The 27165-nt window shown below is 39.6% G+C and overlaps 1 protein-coding gene across 1 annotated transcript in view; it reads right to left on the minus strand.

Annotated features, from left to right (window-relative positions):
- IL17RD (interleukin 17 receptor D) overlaps positions 1 to 27165 on the minus strand; it is a 113142-nt gene that overhangs the window by 33154 nt on the left and 52823 nt on the right. Inside the window, exons 2-8 of the mRNA XM_032798830.2 lie at positions 13278 to 13335; positions 8948 to 9073; positions 4944 to 5062; positions 4327 to 4447; positions 2505 to 2549; positions 2254 to 2405; positions 773 to 838 (exon numbers count right to left, since the gene is read on the minus strand). Coding sequence (XP_032654721.1) covers positions 773 to 838; positions 2254 to 2405; positions 2505 to 2549; positions 4327 to 4447; positions 4944 to 5062; positions 8948 to 9073; positions 13278 to 13335 — 687 coding nt within the window. The remainder of the gene's footprint in view (positions 1 to 772; positions 839 to 2253; positions 2406 to 2504; positions 2550 to 4326; positions 4448 to 4943; positions 5063 to 8947; positions 9074 to 13277; positions 13336 to 27165) is intronic.

Raw genomic sequence — 27165 nt, forward strand, 5'->3', positions numbered from 1 at the left:
AAAACTAACTACTAACTACTATTTAAAGTTCAACTATATACAAATTCAAGAGGATACGAGTGAATGCTAGGGAGGTGGAGAACAGATAATCTGAGCTCCACAGTTCCAACGACCGACACGGGCGGTAAGAAGGAACTGAGGAGCGGTCGGGCTGGCAGGGGTATATATCAGGCACCATGGCGGCGCCACTCCAGGGGGCGCCCTGCCGGCCCACCAAGTGTTGCTAGGGTAAAAGTCTCCGACGAACGTGCACGCGGCGCGCGCACACCTACTGGAATGGATATGAGCAAGCACTCGAAGAAGAACAAAACGCTATGGTTGTTCTTTCAAAAGTTTACAACTGAACATTAACTTAATACAGCTTTGAAATGTTACCATGCAGAAGAAAGATTCTGCTTTCCTTTTTTTTACATTTACAATATAAATAAGATGGGTCCAAGTGCCAGAATTCTGAATAGGATTTTGGTTTGGCGCACAGCAGGGGATGCAGCAGTGAGCAGTGCTCGGGAAAGCAGAGAGATCGCAACTGTGCTTGGCTTCTGCATGAGAGAGGTGCAAGACAGGGAGGCTTTTTGCTCTTTTTCCACTACTGCACAGCCATGCAAGGCCCAAGGATGAGCTGACCTAAACATGTTAATTTGCCTCACTGAATTTAGTGAGGATGTACAAGGCTATAAATTACAGAAGAATATGGCCCACAGTATTTTATTTGCAATTAATTTACTTATCACACTTCTTTAGCTGCATTTAATTAACTTTTCACAAATATTACCTCAATGATGTAATCCCCTGGAGCTATATTCTGAAGAACACAACTTGTGATATCCGTGTCTTGTTCCTGCAAAGAAAAGGAAGGAAATTTTACAAGTAGTTCACATGCTTTACAAAGCTAATGGAAAATGCATTTACAGCTATGTTATTGAGTTGAAACGTCACATTTCCACTATGTACACGGGCACCTTCCATCAAACAAAATCCAATTCAATACTGATAAAGAAATATAAACCTCTCTACTCAAATATCCCAGGACTAGAATCTCCAGCCACCAAAGGCCTATGAAAGTTTGAGATAACAAGTAAGTTTTACACTATACCCGGAAGCTCCTTAATCTCAGGCTCTGGTGGACTGAACAATCTGCCACCTGCCATGGAGTATTTAACTCAACAAAATGAAAATGAAAAACACCCCCTGAGCGACATAAGTTACGTCAACAGAAGCGCCAGCATAGACAGTGCTATGTTGGCAGGAGAGCTTCTCCTGCCGACGTTGCTACCCACCACTGGTGGAGGTGGTTTTATTATGTCAACAGAACAGGGCTCTCCCGTTGACATACAGTGGCTACACAAGCGGTGCAGCTGCATTGGTACAGCTGTGCTGCTGTAAGCTCCCTAGTGTAGACCAGCCCTAAATAATAGTTACTAGCAGTACCAGTAGGAGAGATGAAACATTATCCAAATGTATGGAGTTGTTGTGTTCAGCAAAATAAACCCATATTATTGCCACCAGTCTATGGTACACACTTCCCGTAAAGCTCTGGCCTTTATTATTTTATTTTTGGTTAACTCTGATTTTAGCACTTAGGTTTCTCACCAGAACTCTAAAGGGCATAGCTCACTGTATTTTTTAATTTTGCCCTCATACATTCCTTTCCTGGTAAGCTTCCCACACAGTCAGAGTTATTTTCTAACAATATTAGAAGCTATTTACTAAACATGGCATTATTTCTGAACATCCAAACTTTTCCCATTTCAGGTGAATTCCTTAAGACAAGACCCACCCTGGGTTTGGATGGGCATTGTACTGGGCCCACAGAGACGACTAGCTATAATTTTCCCACCCACCACTGCCATCTCATCCCTTTTTTAAACATGAAGGTAAGTTTAACTAAATGCTCGCAAAAGGACAACGTTGGAGAGTTATTTCAGATGGACAAAATTTTAAGGAGTTGAAATTCTGTTCAGAGGGAGCATATGAAAAGAGGAAAATATTAATTATAATTATAAATAAAAATACAATTAAAACTACTAATGAGAGCGTAGCCCCTTTGGGGCAAGGACAATATCTTGCAATGTATTTATACAGCACCTAGCATAATGGGGCTCCAATCCAGCTTTGGGCCTTTGTTTACTACCAAAATAGAAATAAATAAAAGTCCTTTACATTCTTTAAACATGTGAAAAGCTATGGTCATCTAGAATTTTTAACGGTTACCACAAATCATTAAAACAACAGTCACGAAACCCAGTAACGTACTTGTCTGCAGGTCTTTTGTTTAAAGGATCCTTCATCCTTAAGTTTGTAGTGAAGATAGTAATATTTAAAGCCAAAGTTGTGAGGTGCATGATCAAAAAACACTTGCATGTTAAAACCTTGCTGGGTAATATTCAGATTCCTGGGCTTCCAGACTGTCAGAGGAGAGATATTTATGGATTAGAAAATTACTATTTCATGAACAATGATATTTTTGTAACACGAATGAATGGAAAATACTATATTTTACTTACAAGGTTTGCAGGCAAGGTTTTCTGGCTGTAGCAACAATTCACATGCTACAAACACATACACAAAAGGAATATTAATAATAAAGATTAGGTTTTCCAACTGCTATACTCCATAAATAGGAAGAGGGGAGCGAAGAAGGCAGAAAAATGCAAGCTATTTCATCATTTTTGTTTATCCAGCGCCTCTCCAAATAGTACAGAATGAACAGATTTTGCCATATTTAGCAAGCTCAGCATCCTTGTCATTGCTCAAATCAGTCTGCACCTCTACACACAAAAAACAGCCTACTCAGTTCGTTTGAAATAATGTTACTTATTGAAATAAGCAATATGTGAGTAAAGGTGACAAAAGCTAACTTATAACAGATACATTTATGTGACTATATTGAAAATGTTACTTTATTCAGCATCACCACCAGAGTGGACTGGAAATACCAGATCAATTCAGAACAATTATTTACTCTAAACTATCTTTAGAACATTTTAGAGAGAAGAAAATCCTGAAGAGTGGAGGTTCTTAGCAGGGGGGGAAAAAGATTGATTGCCAACATTTTAAAAAACAGTGTACCTAAAGTTATGTGCCTGTGCCCCTACATAGGCACCTAAGGCCTGTCCTCATAGGGAAAATGGATCATCATGGCTATTCCAAAATAGTTATTTTGGAATAACTCCCTATGTGTACATTCTATTCCAGAATAAAAACGACTTGATTCTGGAATAATAAATAATGGTAGATTTAGAAGTCTATCTTTAGGAATCCATTTTAAAATCTTGATCTTGAGATAAACGGCCTTGGAAGATTGTGGAAGCATCTTCACTACGGGCGTTCAAAAGCAGGCTAGATAACCATCTGTCTTGGATGGTTTAGACACAACAAATCCTGCATCTTGGCCAGGGGTTAGACTAGATGACTCTTCCGGTTCCTTCTAACCCTGTGATTCTATGGTCTGTGTAAGCTTTCCCATACTGTCCTGCCATTGACACTATTCATTAAGAAGGAAGATGTAGTTCAGTCTCCACAGGAACAGAATTGCCAGGCTAGATCAGATCCATGTCTATCTAATCCAGTATTCTGCCTCCAACAATGGACAACACCAAATGGTTCAGGGGAAAATGCAAGAAACCCCACAGTAGGCAGATATGGAGTAATCTGCTGTCCATGGTGACCAGCCCTAGGCCTCTGCTACACAGAGACTATTACTTTTCCCAGTTTCTCTGTAGTGGTTAGTGGTGCTGGAATAAATTTTTATAGTGAGGTGTTGAGACCCATTGAACCAAGCTGTAAATCCTGTATATAATGGAAACCACTTCAAGCTAGGAGGTGCTGCAGCACCCCTACTTCAAGCACCTATGGTAGTGGTTTCATAATTTGAAGTTTTGTCCACTACAGACCAATCTGTGGTCTGTAAACTAATTTCATTTAAGACTCTGCCTGGATGTGAACCTCAGCCCTAAGATCACAGCAGGTGCTTCCTCTCCTGAGCCACCCATTCCCTTAAACTCTGCCTCTTCTGTTTTCCTGGCTGAGACCAGATCTACAATAGGAAATTAGGTCAATATAACTACATCGCTCAGACGTGTGAAAAATCCACCTCCCCCCCGAGAGACGCAGAAAAACCAACCTAACCCCTGCTGTAGACAGCGCTAGGCCAATGGGAGAATTCTTCTGTCAACCTAGCTACCGCCTCTTGGGCAGGTGGAGAACCTACACTAATGGGAGAAGCATGCGCCACCATTGCAGCATTTTAAGCGTAGACAAGTCCTAAGGAAAGAAAAAAAAAGGAGGAGGGGTAAGGAGGGAGAAGATAATATGTATGATACTTACGTCGGGTTCTGAAGAAAAATGGGTGGTAATTACTTTCATTTTTAATGGAAGGAAAAGGAACAATCTTTACAAAATAATCAGTTTCAAATTTCAGATTCAAAAAAGGCTGAGATTCCATTCCCTAAAAACATAAATATAAATAAAGAGATTTTGAAATACTCTTAAGTCATCTGCCATGTCCGTTTAAGAGTATATTGTTTTAAAACAAGCCCACAATTCTGCTGCACATGAACAAAAATTAAGTGCTTTAGGGCTCCTATGGCCTCATCCCTCTCTTGCCACCTGTGCACTGCCATGCAAGGAGGCCCGTAGAGATGGGTTCTGCACTGCTAAAGGGATGCACATCTGCTGCCCAGTTCCTCAGAATAACATCCCGTCATTGCAGTGAAGTTGCTGGTTCCACCAACAAGGGAGCCTCAGCAGACAGAGAGTGAGGGCTAGATCTGCCCTAAATTAAAAATATTATAACTAAAAATGTTTAATTATTTAGCAAGCAATTTGCTGGCTCGTAAGCAGCACATTTTTTAAAAAAAGTTTAATAAAACATAAATGTTTCTTTCAAGCCCACATGCAGGATCAAACCAATAATGAATTTTTCCCTAAAGCATATCACTTACAGTTCTTTTAAAATCAGAGTTGAGCTGTTTTGGGTCTTTTAAAACCATTTGCTGACACTGTCTTCCCTCTGATTTTAACTCCTCAAGTATTACTCGAAATCCTTTCAGGAATTCAATCCCTGCAGACATTTAATTAAAATCCAGATAAATATTTCAAAAACACATTTCACTGTGTGTGATGCAGTTTTAAAGCACTACACTTGTTAAAAAAATAATGCCTAACCACCATTTCTATCCCCCCCTGTATAAGATGTTTGTCAGCTGGACGTCAATAATAATTCTTCCTTTCTCTCAACATTTTTCTGACTTGTCTATCTAGAATTTAAGTTCCTCTGCTGAGACTGTCACTCTATATCTGTACAGTGCTTAGCTCAATGGGGGGTTCTCCCCAATTGGTCCTTTGGGTTTTACCATACTACAAACAAATAAAATAATCATCATCAGCTTTGGTAATACACTGTATTTGTTCAATGTTGCTACTATTAGCAGTAAACAACTTTGTAACATTTTTGTTCACAAAGAATGGAAACACTGCATCCATATTGTTTTCCAGTCGTTTATGAGACCACTGGACTACAGTGGCTGGATGTAACAGTTATGATTTTTTTTTAGTTTAATATTGCAGAACAGCAGAAGAATTATCTTAAGTAGAATTATTCCTGAACTCTAGTTATGTAAAAGTGAGACTGAAACTATACCCATTTTGCTCAAGAGACTCACACAATGGACTCTCAGCAAAATGTTGTGACATTGCTTGCTAATGTTCTCACCATGGTATTGCACTAGGACATTACACTGAGTCATGATGACGCAAATGTCACAATGCTAGAGTTGTGCTTCGATTATGTTGTAGATCAGATGTCAAAGTTGCTGCCCAGTTCTTCAAGCCCCACTACCATCACCACTGAGCTATTGAATTACAAGTTGTCTACATATGTCAGAATATGATGTTTACAAAAGATACCACTGCAATTAACACAAGATAAAGATTACATAAACCAAAGTGGATTAATGGCATTTAACACTATATGTTTATCTAGATTTGTGTGTTTCCATGAGCCTCTTCTATTTCTCCAGTTTTAAAAAATGTTTTCTAATCTTGTAGAAGAGAAAGAGCCATGTGTTCTTAATATTAACTGGATCAAAAGCATTGTTTGTGCTAACATACAGACCATGGAAGAGAAGTCCCTGTCACCTGAGACCTTTCAACTGCAGTTCTGTACTGATACTTTCAAAAGGATTAACCTCTAATCATTAGAAGAGAGAATACCAAGTTTTGAATCCCCTGGAGATTTGATTTATCCAATCTGCAGCGGCAGATTACCAAATTCACTAACATTATGCTACTGCAAGCATTAGATATCATCCACATTCTCTCTTAATATCCAATAACAAACAATCACTATTTTCTGTTACAAATTTAGCTGTTATAAAATGTGATTATGCAAACATTATTTACAAATGGACCAAATGTGACAAAGAAGCTCTAGGAAATTTTTCTTCTCTTTCTAGAACATTTTCAGGGGACTTAAGCATTATAATCATTCAGTGTGGTACATATGCTCTATATAGATTTGTACTACAGCAGTGCTATTTAAGGGCCCAATACAACTCCAAGTGCAGTCTTTCTATTGACTTCAATGGGACTCTGATCAGGCCCTATGATCCTAGAGTTAAGACTATGTCCGTGTATACGCAGCTATGACTTTATTCTGGGATTTGTAAAAACCAGAATTTGTCTTTAGGACTCTAAATCAGAGGTCCCCCAAACTTTGGGGCATGCCCCAGGAGGAAGTTTGGGGGTGTGTGGCTGGGGCCCAGGCCAGCCACCATGGGGGACAGGGAGGGAGGGAGCACGACCCAGCTCTGCTGCTGGCCCCACGTGCAGGACTTCACTCCTGACCCTGTGCCTGGGGTCCTGTCTGCCGGCCCCACGCCCACCTCCAACTGTGGCCCCAGCACTGCCCCCTCCCGGAGCCGTGGTTCCCTCTCCCAGCCCTGGCTCCTGGGGCTGGGGGGCATGAATAGGGGTGCAAGGTAAAAAGTTTGGGGACCACTGCTTTACATAAAGAAAACAAATATTCAACTTTTCAAGAGATTGGTTGTTTTTAAATTGTACATGTTCTAGAATAGAAGTTTAAGTGTTCTGAATGCTTTGTACTCAGTTTGCAAAATCTTTATCCATAATGAAGAGTGCATTTCTTTTAAAAGAAAAGAGTGTTAAGTGGCTGAGATTGAACTGTAGCATTGAAAACGTGGAGTAATTACTGTCTTAACATTTTGACATAGCCCTGGTCTACACATAGCCCTGGTTTGACATTTTCATATAGCCCTGGTTTGTGTAAAACAAAGTCAGCTTAACTATGTCACTTGGGGGTGTGAAAAATCCACATCTCTGAGTGGTACAGTTAAGCTGACAAGTGTAGACAGCGCTAGGTCAACAGAAGAATTTTTCTGTCCACCTAGCTACCATCTTTCAGGGAGGTGGATTACCTATGGTGATGGCAGAATCCCTCATATTGCCATAGGTGCTGTCTACACTGCAGCCCTGCAGAAGTGAAGCTGTGCCACTGTGGCATTTCAAGTGTAAACAAACCCATACATATTTATATTAACACTGTAGCAATTCATTATATGGACAAAATACCAAATACATATTCACTCTACAGAACTAAATTACACCAAAAGGAACTGTAGTTCATTTTTTTCTGTATAAAATCTATAAATACTTATTTATGTTATTACTCCAATCTGGATTTAGGGTCTAGTCCTTAAGCAGATAAACAGCTTCAGCTCTAAATGTTTAAAATTGTGAGAAATAAACTTTTTCTAGTAGTGACAATATGAGGCAGTATAAACTAGTAAATGCAAAGAAATTCAAAGCTGAGACTCTGATGGAAGAGCAGAGGGATAATTTTTCATTGCGCATATATCAACCTTCATATTTTTTAAACTATGATTGTTTAAAAGGTACAGAACGGTTTTTCATGCTATGCTTTGTGTGTTGGAGAGTGAGAATATTTAAAAAAAATAAAACTGTAGCCTTTTTGTTTCCTGCATACAGATTCCAATAAAATATATGCTTCTGTGTATAACAAAGTTACTTTGATCAGGCCTTAATTAGTATGAGAGCAAAGGACAAGTCATTTTAAATTAATATAATCATTGAGAGATTGTTACAAAAGATATGATGATTTAAACTAGACATGGGAAAACTATGACCCACGGGCCAGATGCCGAGCCCCTGAGCTCCCGGCTGGGGAGCCTTGTCCCTGGCCCCTCTCCTGCTGTCCCCCCTCCCCAGCAGCATGCCACCGTGTGGGCCACGCTCTGGCCTGCCACTCCCACTGGGCAGCGTGGGGAGCGCAGTTGGCTTTGGCCAGGTGTCACGGTTGCGAGCTCCTGCTGCTGGTAAGAGGGTGGGGAGCGGGGGGTTGGGTAAGGGAGCGGGGGTTCTGAGGGGGGGCAGTCAGGAAATAGGGAACCGGGAGAGTTGGGAGTGGGAGTCCCAGGGGGGCCAGTCAGGGGGTGGGGATGTGGATAGGGGTTGGGAGGGCACTCGGGGACAGGGAGCATGGGGGGTTGGATAAGGGGGTGGGATCCTGGGGTGAAGTTAGAGCCGGGGGGTCCCAGGAGGGGATGGTCAGTGGACGAGGAGCAGAGGGCGGTTGGATAGGTGCTGGGAGTCCTGGGGGGGCTGTTGGCAGGCGGGGGTGTGGCTAGGGGTCAGGGCAGTCAGGGGACAGGGAGCAGGGGGGTTAGATAGGGGGCGAGGGTCCCAGGAGAGGGCGATCAGGGGACAAGTGGGGAGGGGTTGGATGGGTTGGGAGTTCTGAGGAGGGCAGTCAGGGGGTGGGAAGTGGGAGGGGGTAGGGGCCAGGCTGTTCGGGGAGGCACAGCCTTCCCTACCTGGCCTTCCATACAGTTGTGCAACCCCAATGTGGCCCTCGGGCCAAAAAGTTTGCTCACCCCTGATTTAAACTATTTTGTTCTCTAATACTTACCAAGTACATTTGCTGTCCAAATTATTGTCACTGCAACTTGTTCAGAACATGCATACTGGCTGATTGTTATATTTTGCACATCTCCAATCACGTGTTTTCCCACTGAATTCAAATAAGGAGTGCAATCTAAAACAGTGAGAAACAAATCACTTAAATAAAACATCCAAATTCTCTTGTGCAGGACCAAATAATTCACAAAAAGACACAGGACAAAATCTGGAAAGCCTTGTTCATGCTAGTAGTGCCAATAATGCTATTCATGTGAGTAAAGTGAGCAAGATTTAGTTTATTCCTTAACATTTTTTGAAAAATAATCAAACTTAAAAATAGGTACTTCAAATACCTCCATTATTGTATTGTTATATCTACTGCATATTAAGTCTACAATGGGGCTTTAGTGACAGGATAACTAAGAACAATGCAGGCCCTGTAATCCCCGTTCGGGTGACTGTACTACTAAACCATTCCAGGAGATCAAACTTTAATTTATTAATTTCCATAAAGCAGCCTGGTTTCATTTTCTTTTTTCATTACTGTTTTTATGTGCAATTATTAATATCAATCCCACTACTTCTCAGTTATCCAGCTACCAGGCCTACAGATGGCTTGCTCTCACCACCTAAGACGAAGAGAGACAGACAGAGAACAGCTTACTTTCACAAAATGAGATTCTGTTACACTGGTAGTTAAACCACAAAATAAATCACACCTTACTGATTCCTTAACACACCAAATATTTTGGTCACCTGGTAATAATACCACATACAGTACAGATGAACCAGATGGCTCCAGAGGGCAGGACACCTACAATGGAGGCTGCAGTTTCCAAAGGGAAGCAAAATTCTTTACTCCCCAGTACAGCAAGAGCACAAGGTGATTTTTTTTTAATTTTTTTCAAATCTTCTTCCTTGTCTCCTCTACAGATTCTCCTAAAACATCACACACACACAGACTGCAAATGATGGATTCTAGACACCATTAACTACAACTACTTTCACCAGGTCTGCGATAACGTCCTTGGACCTAGTCTGTGTTGTCCAAACAGCTCAGCAAGTTGTACCACCATGGCACCATGTACCACAGGAATATCAGTACAAAAGACAAACTTCAGAAGATCCCAACAGCCACTGTTCTCACTAGCTACCAAGGCCTCAGTCCAGATACACAACACTGTCTGCTAACTTACCATAGTGCAGCTCATCTTCTGAAATAAAGATACAGATTGATTCCAGTCCATAAAGCAGACTTGGCCACTGCAGCATTCACTCACTAAATCCATCACCTCTCACCTCTGTTGTGGAGACCTTTAGTCTCCAATCTATTCAACAACCGCACAGCTCCAATACCCCATTTATCTGCCACTAGGACCCACTGAGAACTCTAATTTTGATAAATCTCATTATTTTATTGTGAGTTTCACGATGTTATTAAAGCCTCAGCTCCTGGAATCATATGATTACGTGAGATCGCAGTTTTCATTTAAAACAAAAAAGTTACATAGCTGCTAAGAAAAGCCTGAGAATGTGAACCATAAATACTCGAAAATCAGAAGTCAAATAAAACTATTCCAAAGTTTATTTTTTAACCTCTCATGATGTTTAGGCCAATCTCATTAAATTTGTGTGTGTGTGTGTGTGAGAGAGATTATGTTTTTTGAATGCTTGGATCTGGTAATACCTACACTGTGTGTGAGTGGCAAAGTACTATAATTCTCTACTTGCATAATCTACTAAATTTACAACCCAAAAAAATGTTAGATTGATGTTCTAAGTGTATAGTGCCAAATTTTAATAATCAGTTATTCAAAATCTGATGCTAGGTAGTAGACTGTACTATGCTTGCAAATGAAGTTGACTGATATTATCAAGCCAGTGCAGAAAATAAAAATTTAAATCAAATACACTCTCTTGAAAACTACAAATAAAAAATTATTAATCATACAAACTGAATCTTTGAAATGGGCTTTTTACCTTAAATGACAAGGTGAGCTGTCTGGCTCCTTTAGGTAACTGTTCAACAATTCAGAACAATATATTTTGTACTATATTAAGTTTATGAAAATTGAGCAATTAGTCCTCAGTTATTATAAGTGGAATTTGTTGCTAAAAGTAAACTGAGTGACAGCATGAATTTCCTCTTAGGAGAATAGAAATACTTCTTTCAATGGAAAGTTTGGAGTAACAGCCTCTTGCAAGGTCTGGATCCAATTAACAGCCTTGCCTAAGATTTTGGATCCTAGTTACTGAATTGCTATGTTGAAATAACAATTTGCCAAAATGCAATATAGCACAAAATGTCTCAGGGTTGAACGCGAGTTCCTGATTTAAAATGTTTAAAAAGAACACAGCAGTAAAGAATTTGCAGGCTTTTACAGGGAGACATTTCTTCTGTTAAATCCAAGTTAAATACGAAACTGGATAAACATTTATTTTCTCACTTTGAACAAATTATTTAACCCCTACTATGAAGTGTCTTAACCCAGGGACAGGCTATGCAATAAAATAAATTCTTTTAAAATCAGAGCCAGGTCGCCAATTGTTTTCTTTCTGTTGGCTCTTCTTTATCAGTATATATTTCTGTATTATGTAAAATCTTCAGCCTTGTTATAAGGGACCTCCTTGCAGTACTGCCAAACTTAAATAATCCCCTTAGGCAGGGAGTTTGGAGCAGCATTTTAAATTAACATTTGTCATTGGTTAACCCCAGCGCCTGATGCAAGAATTAATGGTTAAAAACATGACAGTTATTAGGATTTAAACAAGCTCCACTGTGTGAACCTACAAGTGGGTATCACTGCTCTGATTGCTATTTCCTGCTTTTCTTTATTTGGGTAAGAAATTATTACTCTCTTCTAGTGACCATTTATTCCATATAGGATTTGACAGACATAAATTATGCTGGCGTTCTTTAAATACTAATGTGAGGTTAGACATAAAACAGGAATTCACAATAAAGGATTTAGATTTCAGAAATTATCATATAAACAGAGGGCTCATATGAAATTGTGACCCAGGATAAAGTAAGATACATCAGAATGAAACAAAAGGATTTCCTTCAGTGTTTCCAGTAAGTATACTAGGTTTTAATACATAAGGACTTTACTCCAACTCCAGCAACCAGTCAGTGATGTAATTGTAAAGGTGCACACTCCACATGTAGACAAGGAAAACTGTTATTTGCTCTGATGCAATTCATTTTTAGCTCCACTGCTGCAGAATTGGGGATTTTCTAGTCTACACGTTAAGTTTACACTGGTGCAGCTATACTGGTGGCGGGCCACTGATTGCCAAAACAGGGTAAATTCCAAATGCAGATATGGCCCTTGTATACCCAACAGATATCTGAGTATGAGTTAGCATATCCTGAGCCAAGATACGCAAGTCAGATTATAGTTCATGAGAGAACAAACTAAAAAGCCGATATTTAACATTAATCATTGGAAAGAAACCTATTTCTAGTATATTCCCTTTACATGAGGACAAATTAAATTTATTTTCTACTTAAATAAACACAACTCCATTTACCCCCAAAATTTAGATTTCAGAAAAACAAGCTTCTATAAAGCTAAAAACAAACACATTTTTTCTCATGAATTTAGAAGCTGGGAATCGGTGACAGGGGATGGATCACTTGATGATTACCTATTCTGTTCATTCCCTCTGGGGTACTGGCTTTGGCCACTGTCGGAAGACAGGATACTGGGCTACATGGACCTTTGGTATGACCTAATATGGCTGTTCTTATGTTCTTAAGTAAATGAAACACACGAAGGATAGAAACTATACTAGATATTTAAACTTTTTCAGTATTAAATAATCTACATTGTTATTACTAGTATATGTAAGGAAAACCTTTTAAAACCATATAAACCTTACAGACAATTTCCTTTTAAAATCAACCCTAGCTAATTTTAGAGTGTAAATATGTCTTCCTTTTACAGAGACCAAAGAAAAATTAAGTTATGTAAAACTTGGCATAATGGAATCCTGCTTTACATGGCATAAATTTTGGTAAGCATGAGTGAAGTGACTGCCTATTTTTGGCAGCTGCTGCCTCCTGTATGGAGGTTTACTTTTGAATGACAGACATTGGATGGGCTCAGAATGCATAACAGACAGCAGAAATATGGGGAAGATTATTATTTAGTAAAGATATCTCACCAAAAGCTTTTTTCAATCATCTTTGTTTACATAAACCTGCAGTCCTTAACTTACAAGAACTGTGAGAATTACTTTTTTTAAAAAGTCATGTTGCTATATAAGAGTGAGAGTTGGGCTTTTTGTTTTTGAGAGAAGTTGAGATTTTTATCTGTTGCAGCTGATTAACTTACTGTCATATTTAAAGGTGATAGTAAGTATTCCACCATTCTTGCTGACTGGTGGCAGCACCTACAAGAGAAACAACAAAAAAATATAGTGAATAAAAATGACTTTGCTTTGAGTTTACACAAACATTTTAATTTTAGGTGTTTCAATTTGGCATCACACACAAAAAGAAAAGTCTCACATGGAACTCCATGGTGCGTTACATTGTCTTCAACCTGTCAAACAGGCAATGTGAATACAATCAATGCAAGAACAGATTGCAGCATTCCTGAAATTCTATATTCTCTCCTGCCAGTAGCTTTCAAATGAGCATCACACACAGGCATCAAATCACAAAGAAACAAATTTCAACACCAAGGAAAAATCTGCAGTTTTAAGGAGGATGACCTGATCAGTCTATCTGAATAATAAAAAAATTATTACGTTTTTTTTGTTGGAAGGTACTGGTGTCCCCAAATCCATTATTCTGAACTGATTGGACCTGTACAGATATACTCCATCAGCCCAGGGATTGGAAAGTCAAAATGTGACTCAAACTTATCTTTAGAGAGGAAATAAAATGTGACTGAAAGTAGCATCTAATAAGGCTCAAAACCACTAAGCTACAAGCTGTCAAACAAACGTACAGGGGCAAGAAAATGCCAGTCTCTTCTGAGGCTGAGCCCATTTCCTCAGATCTAATGACCAGGAAGCCTGAACAACTAAAAGAAAAAATGTCATTCCTAAGTATAAAGGGAAATACAGAAGAGTGATCATGGCACCTTAATTCTGTTTTCTTAGTGAAAGCAACTTCCAGGACAGAAATCAAAACCACAAAAGAGAAAAACCATCAAAACCACAAAAGAGAAATTGCGCTAATCAACTGAGGGTGAGTAGGTGCATGAAGGTCAAGATGGATTTTGTCCATCTGCTTGACCATCAGGCACATATGCCCAAGTTTTCAGCATGTTCGGAATTTGCCTGCAGATAAATCAGACTGCCTTTTTAAAATGTTTAACTCTATTCAGTGCTTATGAAAGGTGCTGGAGTCATACCTACAGAGATCAAAGTGTAATCAAAGAACAAGTATAATAGGATACCAGGAGGCCCTGGCAGTAGCTCCATCCCTCCCTCCCCCCCGTCCCCCTAGGGCTAGGAGGAGTTCTGTGCCCCTGACAATTATTGGGGGGGCCATGCCCTTGTTTGCCCCTCCTTGTGCACAACCTTGTGTTCACTGAAGGTAGGACAAGGAGCAAGCAGATTAATCTTCAGCAAGGAAGAGTTAGGTTACATATTAGGAAAAACGTTCTAACTATAAGGATAGTTAAGCACTGGAAAAGGTTACCCAGTGAGGATGTGGAATCTCCGTCATTGGAAGGTTTCTAATAACAGGTTATATAAACACTTGGGATGGTCTAGGTATACTTGGTCCTGCCTCAGCACAAGGGGATCGACTAGATGACCTCTCAAGGTCTCTTCCAGCCCTATATTTCTGTGATTTTATGTTTAGCCTTAACATAGGTTTTTGCGCCTGACATCAGAATTGTGTAGATTTCATACTTGTAAGTGTGTTATGGATTTAAGAGTGATTTATCGTTTTCATTATCTGTTTATATTACAGTAACATCTTATTTGTTTACACTACAGTAACACCTAGAGGCTCTAATCAATACTGAGGGTCCATCATGCTATGCTCTGTACAAACACATATTAAGAGGCAGTCTTCGCCAAGAAGAGCATACACTCTTATTAGACAAGAAAAACAGCGCAGAAAGATCATTTAAATTCTCCGTTCTTTATTGGTTGGTTGTCTAAAATCAACAAACATTTAGCAAGGTTGCTAACTGGAGCAACTCCAGTTGGAACAGGTTTTGTATCCTAAAACATTTCTACTAGAGGAACAAGTTGTAAATATACAGTAAAGTACATTAGATACCAATTTTTAAAATGCAAGACTCTACAGTTTCTCATTCTGTTTCAGAGTGTGTTATATTTCAACAGAAATCATGTTTACTTTTATGCTTGAGACACCTATAATTGTTCATAAAAATGTTTTAAGACTTAATAATTGCCTTTAGGCTATGTTACCGGTTAGCCATCTGTACTCCTAACACAGGAACCATTCCTTCAGCAAATTGCTGCTTTAATTATTGAGTTAAAAATTGTACAGATTAACCTTCAAATTCACTGCCTTTTTGCCTACGATGTTGCACTTTGGCTTTAGATATGGCAGCTAAAAAGCAGCTTTTACTTTCAAATATTAATGTTTTTCCCACAAGTAGTACAAATGATTGTTACATTTGTCTCTGGATATTTGAAAGTTGTATTACATTTTATGGGATAAATCTATCTGCATACAAATATACATTTAAAGTATTCCCCAAAACAACTGAGAGAAGGATCAAAGTTATGGGGCCTGATCCTACTATTGCTAAAGACAACAAGAGTTTTGCCACTGATTTCAATGGGAGCAGCCCTATGTGTTATCATATATGTCACAGTAGCTATTTAATCCAAGATTACAAAATTGAGTTGCAATATAATACATTGACGTTGTTCACATTATATGATTATCTCTGTGCGGGGTAAATGACTGCAAAAGGTGGAAAGCAGTGGAGAAGCAGGCTCTATGGTATCTATAGGGAGTCTATATGGACACAAACACCTATGTATACATATGTATTTATAAATTATATATACAACATATCATATATTCATGATCATGCACCTGCAGTAGTATGTTATCAGTGTCTTTAAGCACTTGGCTTACATGCAACATTAAAGGAGCACTGTCAAACAGCACTAAACTTTGACTTATTTGAATATGGTATAATCTGGTTCAGGGATAGGGAAAGATCTTACAGATTCTGAACAAACATTTAAGAAACTCACCTTTGTATTGCAAAGGAGCTAGTGGAATAAGGCGGATTTACAGTTATCTAAATAGGTATGGCCTACACAAAAAAGGTGCAGTTAATTACCTGACACTTTTCTCAGAGCTGTGCTAATATCATTGATGATACCGTGGAATGAACAAGGAAATAACTACAGTGAATTCAGTACAGTTTATTATTTCGTATTCGCCTTTTCCAAAACTTGCCTGGAGGGTTTTTCCAAAGCTCACAGCTCTAATATTGATCTAATAATTGAGGAAAAATAAATCAAAGTATTGTTTTCTATTTTCTTGGTAAAATTTACCCACTCTCTCCTAAGGGGTTACACCACAATTGAACTCGGTCCTGTAACTTGATTATTAAAATCAGGTTTCTTGTTTGTTACAGGCGGCTTTACATTATGTGGGAATTTATTCCTGAAACATCTGTTTGCTTTCATTCATTCTTCCCAGAAATTACCTCTTTTTTGACATTATAGAAGGCTTATCCAATAACAGTAGATGCACTGCTAATAATGCCTACAGCAACAGGAGATGGCTAAGACCTGTAAGCATCACGACTGAAATATCTAGACTCCTTGGACACACATCATCAGATCACACTGTGCATGATTCTTCATCAGCTGACCAACTCTTACCATGCAATTGGTTGTGTGGCAGTCTTGTGAATGAGATCGTTAAAAGTAAAGTCCTATCTTTTCAGGGTCCTATTTAAGACCCTATTATACATTCGGGGGGGGGGGGAGGGAGCAAAGTTTTGCCCCTTCCCTCAGTTTTCTTGGTTAAAATGTCTCTTTTCTATCACTGTTGGGAATTGTGTTGTGAGCCAGTTGGTTGCCCCAATCCAACTCTGAGATATAGAACAATTCACTTAAATGTTTTCAACCAGGCAGCATCAATGAACTGCTAAACAAAACAAAACAAAACAAAACAATCCATATTTTAGGTTCCTATTTCTCTAGAGTGATCAGAGTCTTACAACCTGTAATTTATAGCTAATAACCTGAGCTATCAGAACTGAGGATAAGATATGCTATTTAATAGGTTTCTAAAATCCTAACTCTCACGTATTCATATACTTGGCCTATTGATTTATATTCTCACTTACGGTTGTAATAAAACTCATTAGGCAGGTGGTAAACTGAGAATATGTTATGCTCAATATATTCATTTTGCTATTAATGTGGCTTCCCACTGCCTCCTTTTACCTATTTCATCCACATTTTGCATTTGTCATAACCCTACCTTCTGAACTGTTTGGGTCAAGGTTTGTCTTTACTGTGTTCATATAACCCTTAATACAATGTAGGAATGTAAATACCATTTTAAAAGTTAACCATTTAAATTATTAAAAATATTTTGTTTAAACGGTTAACTGATTAAAGGGCCAGGCAGCCGTTGTGGCTGGGGCCGCTCTGGCCAGCCTAGGGCCGCTGGGGTTGGGTTAACTGGTTTACATTTTGCATCCCTAGTACAAGGAAGCCCTGATCCCTGAATCGTCACTTTGGTTGCTGCTGTAATGACAATGATGATGATAACATCATCATAGTATTGAACCAGAAGAAAGGATCAGGAAACACTAACCCTTTTTGCACGCATTCACCTTAACTGCAGCTCCCCAGTTAAACGCAACAACTCTGCTGTGTTTAACAAGAATGAGTAGCACAAAAATCACACAATTATCTTGAGGTTATCATCAGAGTTTGATAGAATACTTTAAAATTTACCAGCAACATCAAATGAAATCCAGGCAACAAACAAAACAAAACAAAAAATATGCAAGGAAAAACAAAGCCACAACTCACAGGAATGAACAGAATATTTACTCACTGTGTATCCAAACAACGCAACTTTCTTAAATATCCTTACCATTTTGAACAAACTAATGGCTCTAAAAATAAATAGTTCTTTAAAATATATGTACTAATAGCTCTTATACTCACAACTCTGTAACTTTCACTTAACAAATCAAATTGAACAGATGAAATATAAAATTCTCCATTTGAGAGAGAAACACCACCTTTCTATTAAACCTCTAATCTTAAAAGCAATCATCTAGGTTTTCCCAAGCAGACCAGCACAACCAGCCACCAAATGAACAAAATCATGAAAGAACGAATATACATTAAAATGATCAAAATGTACACTACAGATCTGAATTTCATATACAATCACTGGTATTGCAGGCACATTTTTGTAATGTATGCAGTAAACATTCCAGAGTTAGTGACAGATACTAAAACAAATAGGGGGAAAAAATCTCAAAGTTGTGTGAAAATAAATTTTCATGTTCAACAGATGCTACACCATGACTCCACACAATACTATATAGCTTCAGGAGGTGCAACTATGATACAGTTTTTAAAACCAGACAAGCAGGAAATAGTGATTTGATACTTAAAGGAAAACTGCAGTATAATATAAAAGACACTCTAATCACTACCTCCAATTAAAAAAGAATAAATCATCATTGTAAATCCAGACCAATAAAGATGATGCACTGTCAAAAACAGATGTCAAAACAAATGGTGCCAAAACAAGTTGATAAAAGTAAAGAGCAATAAATCTTCAGAACAATGTGAAATCCATCCAGAAGTTCTAAAGGAATTTAAGAATGAAGCAACAAAGCTGCTAACTAGCCGTGTTAGTCTGTATCCACAAAAACAACAAGAAGTCCGGTGGCACCTTAAAGACTAACAGATTTATTTGGGCATAAGGCTTCGTGGGTAAAAAAAACTCACTTCACATGATTCAATCTCTCATTAAAATCACTTCCTATATCAGAGGATTGGAAGGTAGTAAAATTGTAGCTATCTTTGAAAAAAGTATCGGGGTGGTGCTGGGAATTGCAGACATCAGACCTTCTTTCAAACACCAGTAAAACTGGCTGATATAACAACTACAATTAGAATTATAAAACATTTAGTTGACCATGATGTGAAAGGGACAAAGGAGTACAATTTCTCTACTCTATATTAATTCTTGGTGTATTTCAACAAAATAGAAACTAAAGGAGAACTTGGTTGTTATGATCTACATGAACTCTCCAAAAGTCTTTCAAAACTTTTTCATAAGAAGCTATTAAGGAAACTAACTATTCATAGGATGAGAGGTAAAGTACTGTCAGGGATGAGAAACGTGCTAAATCGAAACAGAAAACAAAGAGTATGAATAAATGGTCAGGTTTCAATATGGTAAAAGATCAATAGAGAGGCAACCCAAGAATAAGTACTAAGACTGGTATTGTTAATTCAGTTACAAAGGATCTGGAAAAAGGCGGGTGTGATCCGAGAGGTGGCAACATTTCCAGATGACATAAAATTATCTAGGTTAGTGAAGACTGAGGAACTTCTGAGGGACCTAGCAAAGCTAGGTGAGCCTGCAGCACAAAATTGACAACTGTAAAGTAAAGCATATTGAAAGGTATGAAGTGAAATACTCATACACATTGTTGAGTTCTAACTTAACTGTAAGTGCTTGGGGAAAAGGCTCGTGGACTGCTGTGAACTGCTCCGTGGAAACTTCTGTTCACTCAGTGTGCAGTAGCCATCAAAAAAGCAAGCAATGTGCTGAAAATATTATAATACAAGTCAATTTCTGCTAAATCTTTGTAAAGAAAGGATGAACAGAACTGAACACATATTATAAATAGATGGCACAACCTCACCTGGTGGTCACCGTTTCTTTACAAAGATTTAGCAGAAACAGAAGATATCCAGCGATGGGGTACAAAAACGTTTAAAGCAAAGGAAAGACTTCCACTAAAGTAGAGATTCAAAAGATTGAGACTGTTTAGATTAGAGAGGAGATATGACAGTTATAAAAAATAATGTATAGTTAAGAGGAGGTAACCCAGATGCTCCTGTTTATTCTTTCTCATAATACAAGAACAAGAGGATATTCAAGGAAGGTTGAAGTCAACAAATTTAAACTTAATTAAATAGCATACTTTTTCATACCCTCCTGTACTCAACCTCTGGAACTCTGCCACAAAATATCACTAAAAGTTTCAAAAAAGATATTAGACCACTATATGGATAACAAAATTAGCCACATTTACATTAGGTAGGATATTAACAAAACACAAAAGCTAGAAGTCCTCATGATGTAGGGCACAAGACAATCACTAGCTGGCAGGAATTAGGAAGAAACTTCCCCCATAGTAGCTAATTGTCTATCAAAGAGTCTTGTCCTTTTTGGTGAAGTATCTGTACTGGCCAATGTCAGAGATAGGTTGCTGAGCTAATCTGCTCCAGTAATTTCAATGTTCCAGTGTGTTCCAGAGCAGCAACTCCAGGGGAAATGAAACCAGGGGTCAGCCCAGCATGGATCCACTTCAAAGGACTGATCGGTTCCACATTTCTGCATTTTATTTTTCCAAAGCTGGTGTTAAAACTTTGAATTCCAGGATAACATTACAATTTTATAAATACTTAAAAAAAAAAAAAACCACCACGTTCCAGCACTCTAATTTGAAAATGCAAAGGTTAAAACCAGCTTCTCTCTCCTCCCTCCCTTCCCCACCAACACTTTATTAGAAATGCCAACAAGCCCTATAAATGTGAATACCTCTTAGGCTCTGTCTACATTAAGGAAATTCTCACTGGTGTAACTACTTCAATGTAGTTACATAGGTGTGAACTTCTAATGCTTGACATGCTGCATCAGCCCAAAGTAGGATCTATACCGAGACAGTTTACTTCACTATGTTACCACTCTTTCACTGGTGCAGAACTTCAACATTGGAGGATTGCACTAGCGTGATTACACTAATGTAGTTATACCAGTGTCAATTTCCTTAACGTAACAGCACCTTACTGTGCTCAGTCCTACAGAAGAGGCAGCTCTAGATAAGTTCATGGACGACAGGTCCATCAATGGCTATTAGCCAGGATGACCAAAGATGGTGTCCCTAGCCTCCGTTTGCCAGGAGTTGGGAATGGAGCTAGACTGATCTTTGGTCTGACCCAGTATAGCTGTTCTTATGTTCTCTTACTGCTTTGATAGAGCCCTCATTTAACAAACATACTTTCTGCTAACTATATATGGGGCTGCGTGACTCAGAGCGTTACTATAGGCTTAGAGACCTTTTCACGTCTAGATATAGATTTCAATTAACCTAGGATAGCAGTGACCAAAATCTGTTCAGTGGCTTATGTGAAATGTGCTCTTCTCATACATAGGGGCCTATCAAATACACGGTCCATTTTGGTCAATTTCATGGTATAGGATTTTAAAAATCATAAATTTCATGATTTCAGCTATTTCAATCTGAAATTTCTCAGTTTTGTGATTGTAGAAGTTCTGACCCAAAATGGAGTTGTGGGGGAGGGGAGGGAAGGGGGTCACAAGGTTAATGTAGGGGGTGTTGCAGTACTCTTACCCTTTCTTCTGAGCTGCTGCTGGCGATGATGCTGCCTTCAGAACTGGGCAGCTGGAGAGTGGCAGCTGCTGGCCAGGAGCCCAGCTCTGAAGACACAGCAGCAGCGCAGAAGTAAGGATGGCGTGGTATGGTATTCCCACCCTTACTTCTGTGCTGCTGCTGGCGAAGTGCTGCCTTCAGAGCTGGGCACCCGGCCACCAGCCCCTGCTTCTGGCCACCCAGTTCTGAAGGCAGCACAGAAGTAAGCGTGACAATACTGTAACTTCCCTAAAATAACCTTGCAACTTCATTTTGGGTCAGGACCTCCAATTTGAAAAATGCTGGTCCCATGAACTCTGTATAATATAGGGTAAAAGTACACAAAAGACCAGATTTCACAGTCTGTAATGCATTTTTCATGGCTGTGAATTTGGTACTCAGATACTTTTAAGTAAACAGGTATCCACACCACAAAAGATCCCATTGAAACAGACACTAACTGGGATCCTTGTTGAAGTTTTTCACAGAGGGCAAGAACCAACTAGGGCAGAGACATGAAAATATTATTTTGCTCCTAGAAGTTGTCCCTGTAGTTTGGAGTTCAAGCACATTTGCAAGATGCAGAGTTTGAGGTCTGTAGCAAACCTGAATAAAAGAATTTTGGGCTCGAGATATCAATTCAATGCCTTTCATAGCATTAAACTCACTTTTAAATGGGAACATGCAGTATATACTCTAACCTGTTCCTAGTCACCAATGAGAGCTTTGACATTGGTTTCAGTGGGAATAACTTCAGTGCTTGTATTGAAATCCCATGGGTATCTGTGAGTATGATGTTAATTAACACTGTCTAGTAAAGCACAAGGACAGGTACAGAAGCATGGGTTTCATTAAATGTTATCTTTGCTTTCACCTGTGTGCTCAGCCAAGTGGCCTGTTAGATAGGCTGAGAGTTTATTAACAAGGCTCTAACCTGCTATCTTTAATCCCTAGCCCCTTTAGGATTCCTTGACAAGGAGACGGGGCTAACTCAGGAGAACAGGGGTTTAAAAAGCCAGCTCCTAAGCAAACAGAGGAGATAGTGAACAGGAGCAACAAACGGGAGTTTTGCGAAGGAGTGTGAAAGGCAGATACACCTACCAAACATAGTCTAAACTCAAATCAGTAACTGCCCTCGACCCTCCAAAAAACCCAAACAAACACACACAACCCTGCAAAAGTAAAAATAATCCAGGCAGAAGTCCAGCAGCAGAGTGGGGGCTATCCAGTTTATTGCACTGAATGCAGTATCTACAATTACTTACCTCGCAGGCAGGTGGCATATGTGTGCATTTGGTGCAAGCAACTCATGGCCCTCAGAGATCGGCCTCATGAGACCAGAGTCACTGAACTGGAGGGGCTAAGGGAGACAAAGAGGTACTTAGAGGAGACTTTCAGGGTCACAGTAGAGTGGTCCCATCCCTATACTGACAGCCCCTGTGCTATTGAAGAGGATGAAAATCTCAGGGAAAGAGAACATCAAGCTGGAGAGCAGGGAAATGATCCCATAGTTGGGAACTGCCTTCCAGATGACGTCACGGTACCCTCTTGCACTGAGGATACCCCTGTAGGGGAGGGACCCTAGTTATTAGGAAGAGTAAGGTAATACTAACGGGAGATTTAATCATTAGAAATATAGATTGGGTTTATGATGACTGCGAGAACCACCTGGCAAACTGCCTGCCATTCGCAAAGGTTGCAGATCTCTCGAGACATCTTATGATAAATGAAGGCCATGGGGTCGCTCCCTTTTATGGACACCCACCCAGTCAGTTAGCTATAAAGTCCGTCTTGGTGGCTGTTCTCTGCTTGCTTTCCCTGTAAAGGGTTAACAAAATCCCCCAGGTAAAGGAAAAGGAGTGGGCACCTCACCAAAAGAGCCAACGGAAGGCTAGAACTTTTTACAATGGGGAAAAAAAACTTTGCCTTTGGGTCTGTTGTGTTCTCTGGGAAAGAGGGGAACAGGGAAAGTTATGCTATGAGAAACTTTAAGTCAGGTATGATCATAAATCATCAGATCATACCTAGAAATTTTGTAAGTGGGTTTGTGAATCTAGCAAAAGCCTAAGTTCCAGGTGTATTTTCTTTCTTTTTTTTTTTAATATAGTTTACTTTTTTTAAGAACAGGATTGGATTTTTGGCGTCCTAAGAGTTTGTGCACATGTTGTTTATTTAGCTGGTGGCAACAGCTGATTTCCTTTGTTTTTCTTTCTCAGCCCTTCCCAGGGCGGGGGAGGAGGGGGCGGGCTTGAGGGTACCCCACAGGAAGGAATTCCCAAGTGCGCCTTTCTGGTTTCAAAGGGTTTTTTTTGCCTTTGGGTGGTGGCATCTACCCATCCAAGGTCAGAGAAAAGCTGTAACCTTGGGAGTTTAATACACATCTGGAGTGGCCAGTATTAATTTTTAGAATCCTTGTGGGCCCCACTTTCTGCACTGAAGTGCCAGAGTGGGGAATCAGCCTTGACACATCTAGACAGACTTATGTGCAGTGCTGGGGGGGAGCTGGTGATTGTGGTACACATAGGTACCAGTGACATAGGTAGAGGTGAAAGTAAGCCGGTACAGTACGGTGTACCAGCAAGAGCTGGTACACAGCCAACCGTACCGGTTGGGGGCAGCTTCCCCAGGCCAGTGACTTAAAGGGTCAGGGGCTCCCAGCTGCTGCTACCACAGCGGAGCCCCTGGCTCTTTAAATAGCTGCCAGAACCCCGAGGTAGTGGTGGTGACCCAGGGCTCTGCGGTGATTTAAAGGGCCTGGGGCTCTGCTGCAGCAGTGGCAGCTGGAGCCCCGGGCCCTTTAAAACTTGATTTAAAAGGCCTGGGGGTTTAAAGCCCCGCCTCTTCCGGTTGAGGCCCCACCCCCCAGCTTAGCACTCCAGCATACCGGTAAATCCTTTAAGTTACTTTCATACCTGGATATAGGGAAAGGTAGAAGAGAGATCCTGGAGGCCAAACTCAGGCTGCTAGGTAAGAGATTTAAGTACAGAACCTTCATGGTAGCATTCTCTGAAATGTTTCCAGGATCACATGCAGGGCCAGTTAAGACAGGCAGAACTGCAGGGTCTCAATGTGTGGATGGGACAACGATGTTGGGAAGAGGGATTTAGGTTTATTAGGAACTGGGGAATAGTAAAATCTTAAAAGAAACAAGCTGTACAATAGACTCTAGCAATTCCATGCTTGAATAAAAGAGTATAGCAGTAGGAATATACTACCAACCAAGATGATTGTGAAATGCTCAGTGAGATTAGAGAGGCTACAAAATCAAAAAACCCAATAATAATGGGGGATTTCAATTATACCCATATTGACTGGGAACATGTCACTTCAAGACAGGATGCAGAGATAAAATTTTTAGATATCTTTAATGACTGTTTCTTGGGGCAGCTAGTCCTGAAACCCTTGAGGGGAGAGGCACTTCTTTATTTAGTCCTAAGTGTAGCACAGGATCTGGTACAAGAGGTGAATATAGCTGAATCTCACAGTAACAGCAACCATAACATAATTTTAGCATCCTTGTAGGGAAGAATATACCAAAGAAACCCACCACAGTAGCATTTAACTACAAAAATGGGAACCACACAAAAATGAAAGCAGCAGAGAATCCTGTGGCACCTTATAGACTAACAGATGTTTTGGAGCGTGAGCTTTCGTGGGTGAATACCCACTGCGTCTGACGAAGTGGGTATTCACCCACGAAAGCTCATGCTCCAAAACGTCTGTTAGTCTATAAGGTGCCACAGGATTCTCTGCTGCTTTTACAGATCCAGACTAACATGGCTACCCCTCTGATACTTGACACAAAAATGAGGAAGCTAGTTAAACATAAATTAAAAGGATTCACAAAGGTGATGCTTGCATGGAAACGATTAAAAACACCATAATAGAGGCTCAAAGTAAATGCATATCCCAAATTAAAAAAAATAAACAAATAAAAACAGAAGTAAGAGGACCAACAACATGCCACCATGGCTAAACCATAAAGTAAAAGAGTTTTTAGAAGCAAAAAGGCATCCTTTAAAAATTGGAAGTAAAATCCTACTAAGGAAACTAGAAAGGAGCTTAAACTCTAGCATGTCAAGCATAAAAATATAATTAAGCAAGCCAAAAAAAGAATTTGAAGAGCAACTAGCAAAAGACATAAAACTCAGAGCAAAAAAACTTTTTTTTAGTACATCAGAAAGAGGAAGCCTGCCAAACAATCAGTGGTGCCAGTGGTCAATTGGGGTGCTACAGGAGATCTCAAGGAAGACAAGGCCATTATGGATAAGCTAAATGAATTCTTTGCATTGACCTTCACTGCACAGAATATTAGGGAGATTCCCACGCCTGAGCCATTCTCTTTAGGTGATAAATCTGAGGAACTATCCCAGACTGAGGTTTCAGCAGAGGTGGTTTTGGAACACACTGATAAATTAAACAGTAACACATCAACAAGACCAGATGGTGTTCATTTAAAAGTTCTCAAGGAACTCAAATACAAAATTGCAGAAATACTAACTGTGGTATGTTACCTATTGCTGAAATCAGCCTCTGTACCAGATAATTGGAAGGTAGCTAATGTAAAGCTGATGTAAAGCTAAGGCAATTCTAGCAATTACAGGACAGGAAGCCTAACTTCAGTACCAGGCAAGTTGGTTGAAACTATAGTAAAGAACAGAATTATCAGATACGCAGATGAACATGTTGAGGCACAGTCAACATGGCTTTTTTTAAACAGAAATCATGCCTCACAAATCTATCAAAATTCTCTGAAAGCGTCAACAAGCATGATATAGCTATCCAACTGATATAGGGTATTTGGCCTTTCAGAAAGCCTTTGACAAGGTCCCACACCAAAAACTCTTAAGCAAACTAAGCAGGCATGGGATAAGAAGGAAGTCCTCTCATTCATCAGTAACTGGTTAAAAAGATATGAAACAAAAGGTAGGAATAAATGGTCAGTTTTCATAATGAAAAGAGGTAAATTTTGTGGTCTCCCACGGATCTGTACTGGGACCTGTGCTGTTCAACAAATTCATAAATGATCTGGAAAAGATGGTAAACAGTGAAGAGGCAATGTTTGCAGATGATACTAAATCACTCATCATAGTTAAATCCAAAGCTAGCTGTACAGAGGGGAATCTCACAAAAAGGAGTGACTAAACCACAAAACAGCAGATGAAATGCAATGTTGGTAAGTGTAAAGTAATGCATATTGGAAAAACTAATCCCAACTATATATATACAAATTGATTGGTTCTAAATTAGCTGTCATCACTCAAGAAAGAGATCTTGGAGTCATTGTGGAAAGTTCTCTGAAAACATGTGCTCAGTGTGCTATGGCATTCAAAAGAGCTAACAGATCATTAGGAAAGGGAAATTGAATAAATCCACTATGCCCACCCCGTGAATACTGTGTGAAGTTCTGGTCACCTCATCTCAAAAAAGACATATTAGAATTGGAAAAGGTATAGAGAAGATGTCATAGTATCTTTCCCCAATCTGAACCTTAGCGTCCAAAAATGGGGTACCAGCCTGAATTCCTCTAAGCTTAATTACCAGCTTAGATCTGATAAGCTGCCACCAATCAGGACTTTGAGTGCCTGATAAACTCTGGTCTCCCCAAACCTTCCCTGGG

This window comes from Chelonoidis abingdonii, chromosome 17 (assembly GCF_003597395.2).
Source record: "Chelonoidis abingdonii isolate Lonesome George chromosome 17, CheloAbing_2.0, whole genome shotgun sequence".
Classification (NCBI taxonomy): domain Eukaryota; kingdom Metazoa; phylum Chordata; order Testudines; family Testudinidae; genus Chelonoidis; species Chelonoidis abingdonii.